The sequence below is a fragment of the Geotrypetes seraphini genome, chromosome 12 (assembly GCF_902459505.1).
Source record: "Geotrypetes seraphini chromosome 12, aGeoSer1.1, whole genome shotgun sequence".
Classification (NCBI taxonomy): Eukaryota; Metazoa; Chordata; class Amphibia; order Gymnophiona; family Dermophiidae; genus Geotrypetes; species Geotrypetes seraphini.
The window spans coordinates 26,249,254-26,262,945 of record NC_047095.1 but is presented as its reverse complement, the minus strand read 5'-3'; the positions used below and the strand labels follow the sequence as shown (position 1 = coordinate 26,262,945).

Sequence of the window (13,692 nt, the reverse complement as noted above, 5' to 3'; positions counted from 1 at the left end):
GTGAACGTGAGCTAGGATTTAACGGAGAGAGGAAAAGTCTTTTTTTGTTTGTTTATTTTGTTTACACCACAGCGCCAGTGTGGTTAGGAGAAGGCAAAGGGGGTGAAGAGGCTATAAAATAAACCCACCAGGATGTTTGAAAAAAAACATCCAATTGGACAGGAAAATCTAATCGAAACGAAAAACCAATTCAGTAGGCTGAATCTAATCGAAATTTTTTTTCTTGAATTGGGCAGTACTACCATCCACAGATCCACATTTTTTCAACTATCCTTTCATCCAGCATCTCTCCCTCCTTCCCCACCAACCCAGGGTCCACCATATCTCTCTTTCTTTTCCCAACTACCCTCCTATGCAGTATCTCTATCCCGCCAACACACCATCCCTTATGTCCAACTTCTCTCCCTTTCTGTTCCTTCCCTCCCTAAATGTAATGTAATGTAATGTAATTTATTTCTTATATACCGCTACATCCGTTCCCATTGTCCACCATCTCTTTCCCTCTCCTCTGTTTTTGGACCCATTATTTCTTCCCCCCAAAGTCTGACATAAGCACGTCTCTTTGAACCCCCTTCCCTCCCTCCCTCCATGTTCTTCTGCACCAGGGCCCCCCTCCCCTGAAGGTCTGTCCCTCCCTGAAGGCCTGCACCCCATCCCTGAAGGCCTAAACCCTTTCATCCTGCCTGTGCCACCATTTCTGAAGGCTTTTTCCCCCCCCCTTGAAGGCCTGCATCCCACCCCTGAAGGCCTGCCTGTCCCCCCCTGAAGGCCTGTCTCCCCCCCCGGAAGGCCTCTGATGTTAGAGGCAGGATTGCGACAGAGGAAACAGCTCCGAAGACCTATGGCAGCTTGCAAAGATCGCTAGCACCGTGATCTTCTCTGCAGACTGCTCATATTAGGTAAATGTTGCGCGGGAGGCCATGGGGGAAGCCAGACACCAGCGAGAAGCCAGGGGGGAAGCCGGACACCAGCACTTCCCGACTGACCCTCCCCCCTCGCCCTCTAAAGCAGGTGCGGCAGCGGCTGTCCAGCAAGAGGCAGCGCTGCTGCTCCTGCTTTAGGGGGCGAGGGGGGAGGGTCAGTTACCGAATCGGGAGGCCGATTTTTTGTTTGTTTGTTTTTTTGTTTGTTTGTTTTAAATCAATTTTAATTGATTCACCCGAAGTGAATTTGTGAACCGAATCGAATTGTGAATTGGGCAGCACTAGTGGACACAGCATGAGGCAATGATTTCTTCTTGTTTCAGCTACTGTACAGATCTGAGGCAGACTGCAACACATTGCCAGCACAGGTCAGAGTGAGTTAATGCTGTTACAGCCTGTTACAGCATTTTAAGGGTTTCTGAAAAATCCTAAATTAGATGGGTTTTGACTTTAGGAAGTTAGTTATAGTGTTTTTAAGTGTGAAAATCTTTCTAGCAGTTATCTTGTATTTTTAGCAATCTTTTTTTTTTTCTTCAAAAGTTCCCTACACTTCCAAAACTTAATTTTTTTGCCTCAAAACTGGTTGGAATAGAGTCATTGGGCTCTGCTACCCCAAATTCTTGCCAGGATTGTGCCAGGCGAGTCCTTGTGCCATGTTCCGCACCGCATGGACCAGAGAGGCGGGAGTAGCAAGTTTAACCTCTCCTGAGCAGGTTCAGATGACAAAAGGAAGACTAGCTCGCTGGTGCAGCTTTTTCTATTTTCAGGGCCTGGATAATAGTGACTAGAGAATGACATGGTGACTGTTACCCGCGGGTAGCCGCGGATAACCCACCGAAACGGTGACAAAAAAATCTGGAAACCGCTGGTATGGGGATGAGGCCATTCACCGTCCCATGGAGCGATGAATGGCCTCATCCCCTGCATAGTCCAGCAGCTCCCTCCCAATCACAGTCCAGGCATCTCCCTCCCTCTTTCCCCTTACCTTCGCTGGTGCTTTTTAGTTTTCTCTTATCAAGCAGCCAGAGCCTTGAAGTCGTGTGCGGTTGCCAGAAAGTTCTCCTCTGACGCAACCGGAAAAAGGAAGTTGGTGTCGGAGGAGAAGTTTTTGGCAGCTGCATGTGACTTCAAGGCTCTGGCTGCTTGTTAAGAGAAAACTAAAAAGTGCCAGTGAAGGTAAGGGGAAGGAGGAAGGGAGATGCCTGGACCGCGGTGAGCGAGAGGGAAGGAGGGAGTCCTCACTTCAGATGGAGATAGAGAAGAGGTCACTTGGCTCTCCCTTCAGGTACAAACCACAAAATTTCTAGCTTTTAAATGTTTGCAAACAATATACAGTATAGAACTCCGAGTAAGGAAAATTAAGCTAAGTATAAGACATTAAAAGTTTTAATGTCTCATGCTTAGCTTAATTTTCCTTTCTCAGAGTTCTATATTGTATATTGTTTGCAAACATTTTGCATAACTTGCCAAAATAAAATGCCCAAAGTGCTAGTCTAATGATTAGAGCAGCAGAATGGGGACCAGGGGACCTAGGTTTATATTCCATTGCAGCTCCTGCAAACCTAACTTGATGAGTATATTAGTTGCATTCTATATTGTATAGTAGTTTATTAGTTGTGTTGATAAAACAGGACAGAGACTGAACACATGGGGACGGGGCGGAGACAGCCAAATCTTTTCTCTGTCATTCTCTAATTAGTTTAGTTATTTGATATATATTTTTGGGCAGTATTTTTGAGTTTCGGTATTCTCTAATGGTGACCGTTATGCGTGAAAAGACGTAGATGTCCTGCAGCCCAAGCAGCACAAAGTACAGTCATCTCGTGGTGACTCCTCCCTGGTATGGCTTTTTTTTCTGAAATTGTGGAAAGCCTGTCAGGAGAGCTGTGCTCAACCTACGCAGTCATGCTGCATGCTGGTCTTGCCTATTCAAGGCATAGCTTTCCAGGTTGCATCTATTTCACAGTCTGCTGTTGCAGAGATCTCGGGAGACCTGTTTGCATACTGTTCCTCCCATGACCCAGGAGGAACAGTATGCAAATAAGAACGTACGCTGGCACCGTAGACCTTAATTTAGCTTTAGAACCTGTGGACTTTCACACTGTTCTGCATTTATTTGCAGATGCTGCCTTGCTAGATCTTATTCTGGAGTCTCTGCATGAGTTGATTTAAAACCTCAGCCAGCTTCTTCTACCTTCTCCTTTGTGTGGAATGAGAGTTCAGTCCTCGGCATTTCCCTGGCATCTGTATTTTAAAGTAGCCAAAGCCACGTCACAGGTGTATCCTATGGCACAGAAGTGGCAGCAACTTTTTAGTCAGTCTAAAGTAGATTCCTTGCCCAGGTTGACCAGTAGGTTGCCCAGATTACTAAACACACCTCCCTTCTGAGCGAAGGCACAGTGTTGTGTTGCTCAAAAATATGCAGGACCACCGAGTGAATGTAGTTCTCTTGAAGGAGATTTTTCAAGGCAGTGGCTTTAGGAGTCGCAGCTTCCTCGGCAGTGTCCTTTGTCACATATACATGTCTGTCCAGTCTGCACACTTGGGAGAGTGAAGGAGATAAACCTGCTCCTCAGTTTCTTTTATCTGGTTTGGATTATGTAACTGACATTCTGTATGACATTTTACATGTACTGGGTAAGGCAACAGCTTTTTCAGTTTCTGTTTGTAGAATGATCTGAATAAGACAGTGGAATGGCGATTCCACCTCCAAAGCTACTCTTGCAAGGCTTCCTATTGAGGGGCAGCTATTATTTGGTACAGACTTAGCTGATCTCATAGTCTCTGTGATGGACTGTCACCCTAAGACCCTGCCTGATAGTAGACCCAGAACCGGAAAGAGCAATTTGATGCCAGCTCAATCCCTGGAGTATCTGGGAGTCTTGTACAACACGGCTGTCAGCCACGTCCATCTACCAAAGGCATGTAGACAGAAACTGTGCTCTCAGATTTCTTGTCTCCTGAACAAGTCAACTTTGTCGGCGTGGGACTACCTTCAAGTCCTGGGGTCCATGGCAGCCACAATAGATATGGTGCTAGAACTGCATGCCATTTGGTTGGCTCTGGTAGAATTGCAGAAGACCATTTCCTCTCATCTCCAGGGTCCCTCAGAAAGTCATCAGACTCCGCGCATCCTGATTGCTCCTTGGTGGCCCAGACGGATGTGGTACTTCCTCTTAGACCTCAATGCTCTGCCAGTTCCTCTCTGGGCCCACCCCTCCTTCCTTACGCAAAGGAACGTGGAAATTAGTCTCCAAGTCAGTGAAAACCCTCCTCGGCCACCAGACAGCCCTCTACCAGACAATCCTATCGATCTAAGTAAACACATTTCTCTTATTAGTCAACTTCCCAACACCAGGATCCCCTCAAGGGCCAAATTCTACACATACCGATTTACCTACTCCACTTATTGGATTCAGGCCTCACTTCTTTAGTATGCCTTCACTTATCTATGATTTCCACCTGTTATGAACGAATCAATGGATAATCGATCTCTCAACAACCCCTGGTGGCACATTTCCTAACAGGCCTCACTAATCACTGACCTCCCCTTTGGCACCTGTCAACACACCTAGCAGCTCTATAGAAATTAGTAAATAGTAGTATTGTCTTTGACCAACTAATGGTTGTGCCCTTTGAATCACTGGGCACCACCTCTCTCACGTACCTCACATGGAAGACAACTTTTCTCACAGCCATCACATCGGTGAGACGAGTTAGCATACGCCAAGCACTAGTAATGTACTGCCCTCATACACAATTCTTCCTTAAATGTGACCAGCTATGCATGCACCTAAAATTCCTACATAAGGTGGTTTCAGATTTCCACTTCAGCCAGAGCAAAGTTTAATCATCATACCTCCTCTGCATACCTCACTAGCACAGCAATGTCTCCGTACCCTGGACTGCAGAAGAGTATTACTCTTTTACCTCAGAGAAACTGCAACCACTTCAAAACAATCAGTTTTTCATCACCTACAACCCAGCCAACCCAGGTCAACCAGCCTTTAAATGAATATCACCATGTAGATTTCCAGCTGCATCAAATTCTACTACACTAAAGCATGTCATTTGCATCCTGATGGGATTGGTGCGCACAGATTATGCACTACAGCTTCTTCATTGGTAAACTTCTGATCAATCCCAATACAGAACATCTGCAAAGCTGCAACCTGGTCCTCAGTTCAAGCTTTTATTAAACATTACTGTTTGGATCACAGCACAAGATATTTGTTCTGGTCAATCCGTCCTATGAAACCTGTTTTGCTCCTTGATCTACCACCACACTGATACTATTTGTAGCTAGGGATTCACCAACAAGTGTGCCTGCATCTCCCCTGTTTGTCTCTAGAGAAAGTGAAGTTGCTTACCTGTAATAGGGGTTCTTTGTAGACAGCAGGGGAATGCAGCCATACTTTCCAGCTAGAGGCAAAACTGAGTTGGTGAGGGGAACCACTGAAGGCTGAAATCCCTGCACATGCCCAGTAAGCCAAAAATTTACTATAGCTAGGGGAGAGTACCAACACTCAGGATCCATCTGAGGACTTTTCTAACAAGTATGGCTGTGTTCCCCTGATGTCTGGAGAATCCCCTTTACAGGTAAGCAACTTCTAACAGTTGCTGAAAAGTTCTTGTTGGCATTCTTAAGAGTTGATATTAGGGTAGAAGTTTAGCAGCCAACTTATTTCTGGCAATATTGGTTTTGTGTATGAAGACATTTTTACTGGAGAATGTGTTCGGGATTATATTAGGCTTTCTACTCATGAGCTTTGATATAGTTTTCTATGAAAACATTTAAAATGCATTGCACCTTTAATGACTAGGTATTTATAAGAAAAAATCAGTTATGCCTTTTTAACCATTCTTTAATAGAGCAAAAGTGGATTTTTGTTTGAACAATGGCTGCAATTCTGTAAAATTCAGAGACGTGGAAATAATTTTTTACAAGAGGCTAGGTAATTGAAATTTTGTGGATAGTCCTAGGTTTGATACTTTTATCAGAGCAGTGAAGAGCATTCAGCGCACTGACTGACGCTAAAAAATCTCTTGCATGGTTTTGTGAAAAGGAGGGTTAATTAGATGGCTTTCCCCCATTGGCAGTGCTATGAATACTGTCTGTGACACAGAAGATCCACGATTAGAGTTCGGCAGGAGCCCTGATGCATGGCTTTTGGTCAAAGACAGTTGCTACAGTGACATGGGTAAGTGAGTTGGTTGGGGGAACTGGGGGAAAGACTACAACAGAGAAATTATCAAAGTTGAGAATGAAAGCTCATTCTGAGGCTGCAGGAACAACATGCTTATCCACTCCCCACTTCAATAAATGCATGCATCTGAACTATCTGGAATTTATTTTGCTGCAAAAGCAATTCCATAATCTAAAGTTTGATTTTAACAAATCCTGGTTGCTGTTGTCACATGACGATTACAAATTTGCTGTAGTATTTGAAATTTCCTTGGCCATTTCTTGAATGCCACCACCCAAACAGCTGCTTTCTTCCTGGTCTGGCACCATGAGACTTTGTTAACCACAATGTCCAAACTGGCACCATGAGACTTTGTTAACCACAATGTCCAACAGCATGCAACTATCAGGGAAATAGGGCTGCATAGTACCTGAACTTTTTTTGCTTGCTTTGCAAGATTTGAGACTATAAGACTAGCTAGTCTTATAGTCTCAAATCTTGCAAAGCAAGCAAAAAAAGTTCAGGTACTATGCAGCCCTATTTCACTGATAGTTACATGCTGTTGTACTTAGAAGTAATAGCTGCTCTGGGGACTGTAGTTAAGGTGAAGGGGGTGAATGGAGCTCGCTGATTAGCTGGCAAGATCACGTTTGGGGGGGTACTGGAAGTTTGAGAGAGAAGGGACTCTTGGGGGTAAGGGGAGTTAATATAGGGAAACAAGTGTGAGAGGGAGGCTGTTAGGGATAAATTGGGGACAGAATAGGGAGATTGCGAGGGAGCTGCTATTTGGAGACGGTGGTTGAGAGAGAACAGGTATGGTGAGGACAGGAATAAAGGGAGACTGGTGGAGACTTGGATGATTGTAACAGGCAATCCAGCTGTAGCCCTTAGAATGCGTCCACATGCTTTTGGTGATTGTCTGAGGTTTTGGGATCCTCCCCTTTCCCCATCAAGACAGAATATGAAAGTAGCCTTTCTAAAGAAAGATCTAAAAGAGCTGTGGCATAATCCTGTATTATGATACTTGTCCTTAATCTTCAATTGGGGGAGAGACAGAAAATTTGTCCAGGCCTAGAATAAATTCAGATATGAAAGTAACTAGGGAATTTTGCAGAATTGAAGCCAATGTAAGTGTAAATGTTAATACAATGAAAGCTATTCACTGCATCTTAATTTTGCAAGGTCAGAGTATTGCACACTAGGAAGCTTCTCACATTTCCACTTTTTTTGTTTCTGATCTTGTTAGCATAAAATCAAGCTTACAGCAGCACTCTTTAGATTAGCATCTTCAGCTGTATTTAAATATTTGATATAAAATTTTGTTGAAATATCAGATTTATACTGTATAAATAAAAAAAGTAGATGCTCATTTTTTATTTTCTATAAATGATTCATAACTCGACTAAGAATATTTATATAGACTAAGAAATTACATTTTTAACCATTAAACAATTGCATTTTGTGTGTGAATTTCTTATTTTGTATTATGCTCTAATAATTGACTAAAATGTTTACAGCAAATGGGGGATTTTGGAGCTATGCGTAGACCTGGAATTGTTGTGGATTATTATAACCAATCCAGTGCTGCAAGAGGAATAAAAAGAAAGATGAATCAGCCATTTAATAAACCTGGTGGGACATTTGGCAAGAAACCCAAACTGCAGCCTAACAGTGCCAATAAAAAAAATAATGGTAAGTAGCTGAGTCTGTTTAGAAAGTTATTAGAAATATTTAATTGGCAGTCTCAACGTATTAATTATTGTGTTTTAATTGTAAAAGGTTTACAAATAAAGCAGCAATACTTATTTTTTCTTTGTTTTGTTTAAAAAATATTGACAGCTTTTCTATTTTTATTTCTTTTTTTATTGTTTTTTTACATTCTTAAATGCTTGATTTTGAAAACTTTCTATGTTTCCAATCCAGCCATTATAAATTGAACTAAATCATGAGAGGTCTGTGCTGTGTGTTTTCTGTAAACACTGCCAAAATCACCCTAATACATAAAAAAAGAGCTGAATGGGAAAGCATAAATAAGCTAATAAAAAAGCTGACCCTTCCTCACCAAGCCAAAAATACGCAAAATTAACTATAAGGACAAAAGATATGATAGACAAAACCAGACACAGCCTCCAAAAAAATCAGTCTAGAGCAGGGTTTCTCAACCTACAGTACACGGACTCGAGGGGGTACGCGGACCGCCTGTTGGGGGTGCTCGGGCTGACTGCTTGTTGCCCTCCCGCTCCACTTAATTACCCCCTGCTGCTGCCGCAACTCTGGGAAGAGAAGGGCCAGGCATGTGCAGTGATTTGTATGCCGCCGGCCCACAAGCCTTTCCCCTCTCCCCCCCCCCCGACATCAATTCTGACATCAGAGAGATGGTATGGGCCAGCCAATCGCTGCTTGGCTGACCCGAAACTTCTCTCCGATGTCAGAATTGATGAGGGGGGGGGGGGAAAAAGCTTGTGGACTGGTGGCGTGCAATTACTGCGCGTGCCTTGCCCTTCCCGGAGTTGCGGCGGCAGCAGCGGGAGGGAAGGAGGAATTGGTGGCAGGTCGGCTTGGGGGCAGGCAGGTTTTGGCACGGCTTCAGGGGAGGGAGGGAGGAAGGGAGTGGGTCAAAGGCTGGAAGGCAGTGAGGGGGGACATAGGAAGGAGGAGCATAGGAACTTGGGACATAGGAATGAGGGAGGAAGGGGGCATTAACTTGGGACATAGGAAGGAGGGAGGGACTAGAAAGGGACAATTGTTGGGCCTGAGTGTGTGAGCGAGGTGGAAAGAGATGGTGCACATGGGGAAAAGAAGAGAAAAATTGGGCATAGAGAGGAGTGAGGTAGAGATGCATGGGAAATAGAAGGATGAGAGAGATGATTGGGGAATGAATGAGGTCTGGAGGAGAGGAAGCATGCGAAAGAAAGAAAGATATATATTAGATGCGTAGTCAGAAGGAAGTGCAACCAGAGAATCATGAAATCACCAGATAACAAAGGTAGGAAAAATGATTTTATTTTCAATTTAGTGATCAAAATGTGTTTTGAGAATTTATATCTGCTGTCTATATTTTGTACTATATTTGTCTATTTTTCTATAGTTGTTACTGAAGTGACATTGCATTTTTTAAAATCATCTGCCTTGCCATCTTTGAATAACCCCTGAATATAAATGATAATTAACATTTTCTCTGCATACCGTGTGCTTTGTGTTTTTTTTTAATTTTGTGGTTACCATTATGTATTAAGATTATTTTGTTGATATATGAAATTAGTACAATTAGTAGTATTATGGGGGCGGAGTTTGGGCGGGGGTACTCTGTTGGTATTTGTTAGGCTTAGGCTGTACTTGGCTTGAAAAGGTTGAGAAACACTGTGGTAGAGGGTTCTGGCTGCTAAATCAGAGCACTTTAGTCTTCTGTTTGTTAAGTTTAAGTGCTGAGACCATGAAGTTTGATCTTCTATTAGTGTAGCAACGTATTCAATTGTGTCAGTGACGGAGTTTTTAGCTACGCATAGGAGATATGCCTGCCCAAGGCACTCACATATACTGTGAATAATGATGGTGAGAGAGGGGTGCTTTAAGGGACACCACAGAACACCTCCCGTGGCTGCGATTTTCCTATGGCTCCCCCTTATTTTGTAAGTTCTTTTGGTCAGAACTATTTTCTCAAAGTGTATTCCTAACTCTTCCAGATAAAGGAGTAATAGCGAGTGATTTAATGCGTCAAATACTGCGGAGATATAAAATTGTAAGAGTACTGTTTGCTTGCCCTTGCTCAGGTAGTACTTTGCCTTAGTGGTTAGTTCGAGAAGAAGTGATTCAGTGCTATGGCATGGTCTGAAACTGTGTTGTGAGTTGTGGAAGCCATTTACCTAATTGAGGCGTTTGGATAACTGTGCATTGACACTGAATTCTATCAGTTTAGCTGGCTATGGTATTCCAGCTATTGGCCTGTAGTTTTCTGCCTTGCTTGAGTCTAGTCCTATGACCTTGAGGATGGGCGTCAGAGATGGCTGATAGTTCTGAGGGATAGATCCCTTTTGACAGGCATAGGTTGGTTAGTTCAGTCAGCCAGTATATAAATTTGGTAGGTATAAGGTCTAGTAGGTTAGCTGGACACAGGTGAAAATGGCATCGTTTCTTAGTAGGTTAGCGATTTCTGCTGGCTTGACTTTGGCGAATTCCATCCAGTTCCTGTCCGCAGGTAAACCCATTCTACTGTATCTTCAACTTGCCTTAGATTTAATGTTGTGCAGTCTTCTAATGTGTGGGTATAGGTTTTTCCCTAGCAACAGCAGCAGATGAATCCAGAGACCAATGGGATAGCACACATCTACCAGCAGGCGGAGATAGAGAAACTGATTAACAGGTGGTCCCATTGGCTGGCACTCCTCCTATATCTCCAGTATTCTCTATCTCCCAGCAGGAAATGGTCGCTATTCACCTAGCTCCTGGATTCTGGCTGTGACTGTATAGTTATTTTCTTCTGTTGAGGTTTCTCTTCAGTGAGACTGCCATTCTGTTTCTCCTGTTGAGGGTTCTCTTCAGTGAGCTGGCAATGCTATTTTTCCTGTTGAGATTTTCTCTTCAGTGAGACAGGGGTGTCTGGCTGAATGGTGCCGACTTTAGGGGTTACACCTGGGCCCCCCCAGGTCCCTGCCTCACCCTCCCTCCATTGCTAGAGGGTCTGACTGGGTCTCAATTTTTTTTTTCTTCTTTCCCTTCTCTGTAAAAAAAAAAAAAAAAAAAGAGACCACAGTTGCTACATTCTGCTCTGTTACTGCTGCTCAACCAGCTTTAACTGGCTTCAACCGGCCCTAACAACAAGCTTGTGAGTATGTCTCTGTTTTTTAATGTTGGTTGAACTTCAGGTTCTGTTTGGGAGTCTTAGTAATGTGGGTTCGATCAACGTATGTTTAAGGAATGGATATTTTATTGAGACTAAGGTTTTATAACTAGAAATCCGTGGAGGGAGCCGGGACTTCCCGCCCTTTGCATGCACGCGCTTGGTTTCCTTGTTGGTTACAGCATGGCAGTAGCGGTGCGATTTCATGCTCGCACTTGTTCTCATTGTTGGGTTTCAGTGTAGCAATAGTAGTCCTGTTTATTCTGAGGCTCTCTTTCATCGGTGTTTGTCACGGCCATGTGCAGCTGATTATGCAGGTGCCGGTTTATAGCAGCGCGCATGAGATGGGACATGTTTTTTCCGGCGCTGTGGGCCGTTCTTCTGGTTATTCCCCGAGTCTGATTTTCTTTCTATGCAAGCCGCGGCAGGGTAAATTTTGCGGGGCTTGAATCCGACTATGTTTCTAGGAGCGTTGATGCAGCGGCCACGTGTCAGCGAGAATCAGGCGTGCGCTTGTGTCTCCGGCGATGGCGGGAGAGCTGCAGCGTTCCGGTAGTTTGTTTCCAGCTGACTTTGGTCAGGGTATGCCGGGGCTTCTCTCCTTTCCGGTTCAGACAAGTTGTATGTGTTTCACCAGCTTTGGGACAAGCTTGGGCAGATTTATATGTCTATGTCTGTGTTCCTGCTGTACTCCCTTGAAGGAAGCTGCTTGTTTAATCGGACTCTGGGGTTAGCACTCAAGGGGTTTACCAGAGAGACTCTGACCTGTGCTAGGTCACCCAGTCTCAGTTTGTCTCCGGACTGGGGCGACATATGGCAACTCACGGCACGGTGAGATCAGCAGTAAGATAGTGTCCTGTATTTCACACAGGTATCTCATTGTCTCTCTTGGGGTCCCTGCAGATTGAGCCTTTGTCTGTTGGTAACTGTCCTTATTTGGGCCTCTGTGCTGAGCTGCATGTGTCTAGTAGTGGCACAGGATATATATGCCTAAAGGTAGTACAAACAGTTTCCAAGTTCGGGCTGTCTCTAAGGGCATAATGACACTGTGCATCTTCCTGCGGCCAGGACTCTCTTTCTCTATTTCTGAGGGGGCCTGGACTTCAGATTTCCATGCTTATCACGCTGGTTTCTCCTGTCACCATTTTATCATGGCACATGCTATACGGGCCCCCTGACCAGACAGGAAGGGCTGTACAGCTCCTTTTAACCAGGAGCCAGTTACCTATTCTATCAAACCCGCGGAGGATCACGCGCTATGTGGCTGTTAGCCTCATCCCTGAAGCTCTCATTAGCGATGTGAGCTTTGTCTGATACCTGTAAGGATGCTGTTGTTTTCCACGGGGAGGTAGATGCAGCATCTTGATTGAGTCGTACGTATTCACTTTAAAAGACATACGTATTTCGCTCATGTTGCACGGAGTTAGTACTGTTTTCATGGTTCCAGTATATTCCTCTTTACATTGTGAAACTTGATTTTTCCTAGGAGAATCTTCTTGCAGATCCTACAGTTTTCATCTTGCCATTCCCTGACCTTCTGCACTTCATTCTGAGGGGATCTTGACTTCTTCCAATGACTCTTCAGGCTTTCTCATGAGGGAGAAAACGCTATAATGTCAGGTCAGGGGGCTGTGAAGATTTTTCAGGATGCTTGCAACTTTGCATCCTCCTCAGGTTTCCAGTTCGTTGTTGGAGTCTCTATGTTTTGTGTTTCCCTTTTCAGTGTTACTGGTCCTCAGGGCACTTCTTGTAGTTCTTCGGGAACTAAGGGATGTTGTTCCACTTACTGCATGGTGCCCACGACGGGGGCATTGGGCTGGCTGGATCCCATTCTGCTGAATTAGTTTCTCAGGGTTACACATTTCTGCAGAAAAACTGGGAAAATATTTACATTTTCCCTATGAACTCAGAATCGGCACTAGGTTTGCTTGCCTCTCTTTGAGCAGTGCTTTCGGTTTTGGCACATGCCATTTCACCTACCCAAGGCTTCAAGAACATTTTAGAAAATGTGGGCAGTGGTACCGTTTTGGTGCTACCAGGTGATCCACCTAATTTCTTCTTGACTGACTGCTTGATTCGGACGTCTTCCAGTCGGGCCATTTGACTGACACGAAAAGGGTAATTTATTTTCCTCAGTTCTTTGGATGTGAATCTTCGAATTTGCACAACGCTCTTTTCTCCTGTACTATTTATAGGTATATCGGGGAGATGTTTTTATTCATATAGGAAAGAAATGTGTTTCTTCACAGAGACTAGGGCGATGGGTCACAGTCTCAGGTTTGCATTCTTCTTTGGTCACCATGACCCAGAGTATGGGATTCTGTACAGGTTCTAGGATCCATGTTGCTGACTCCACTGGGAACTTCGGCTTGCTTTCCCATTATAACACTACAGCAGTCGCTTTTTTTCCGGTGGTTCCCGGTATCTCAGGGCTCCAATTATTTGGTAGGCTCCTCATGCATCGCTCTGTATGATTTGGTGGCTCAGCGAGATTTCTCTTTTCAAAGGCATGCCTTGGTCTTTGCTGGACTAGCTCATGGCCACCAAACATCCGGGCTGTTGGGTTGGGGGGCTCGGTGCCTTCCATCCTCAGCTCCAGGAATCTGGTCTTAAGAGGCGACTCAGTACTTGTTCATTCTTCTACTCTTGAGCATGGTCAGGCTACCTTTCTGGAGCTTCAGACCATTCTTCCGGAATGCCGCTGAGGGTCCTTTCAGTCAGTATTATGATGGGGGTATTTCTCTAC

At 44.3% G+C, this 13,692-nt stretch overlaps 1 protein-coding gene across 1 annotated transcript in view; it reads left to right on the top strand.

Moving 5' to 3' along the window:
- Positions 1-13,692, top strand: part of LOC117346438 (DBIRD complex subunit ZNF326-like) — a 148,247-nt gene that overhangs the window by 31,153 nt on the left and 103,402 nt on the right. Inside the window, 1 exon segment of the mRNA XM_033915980.1 lies at positions 7,627-7,801. Coding sequence (XP_033771871.1) covers positions 7,627-7,801 — 175 coding nt within the window.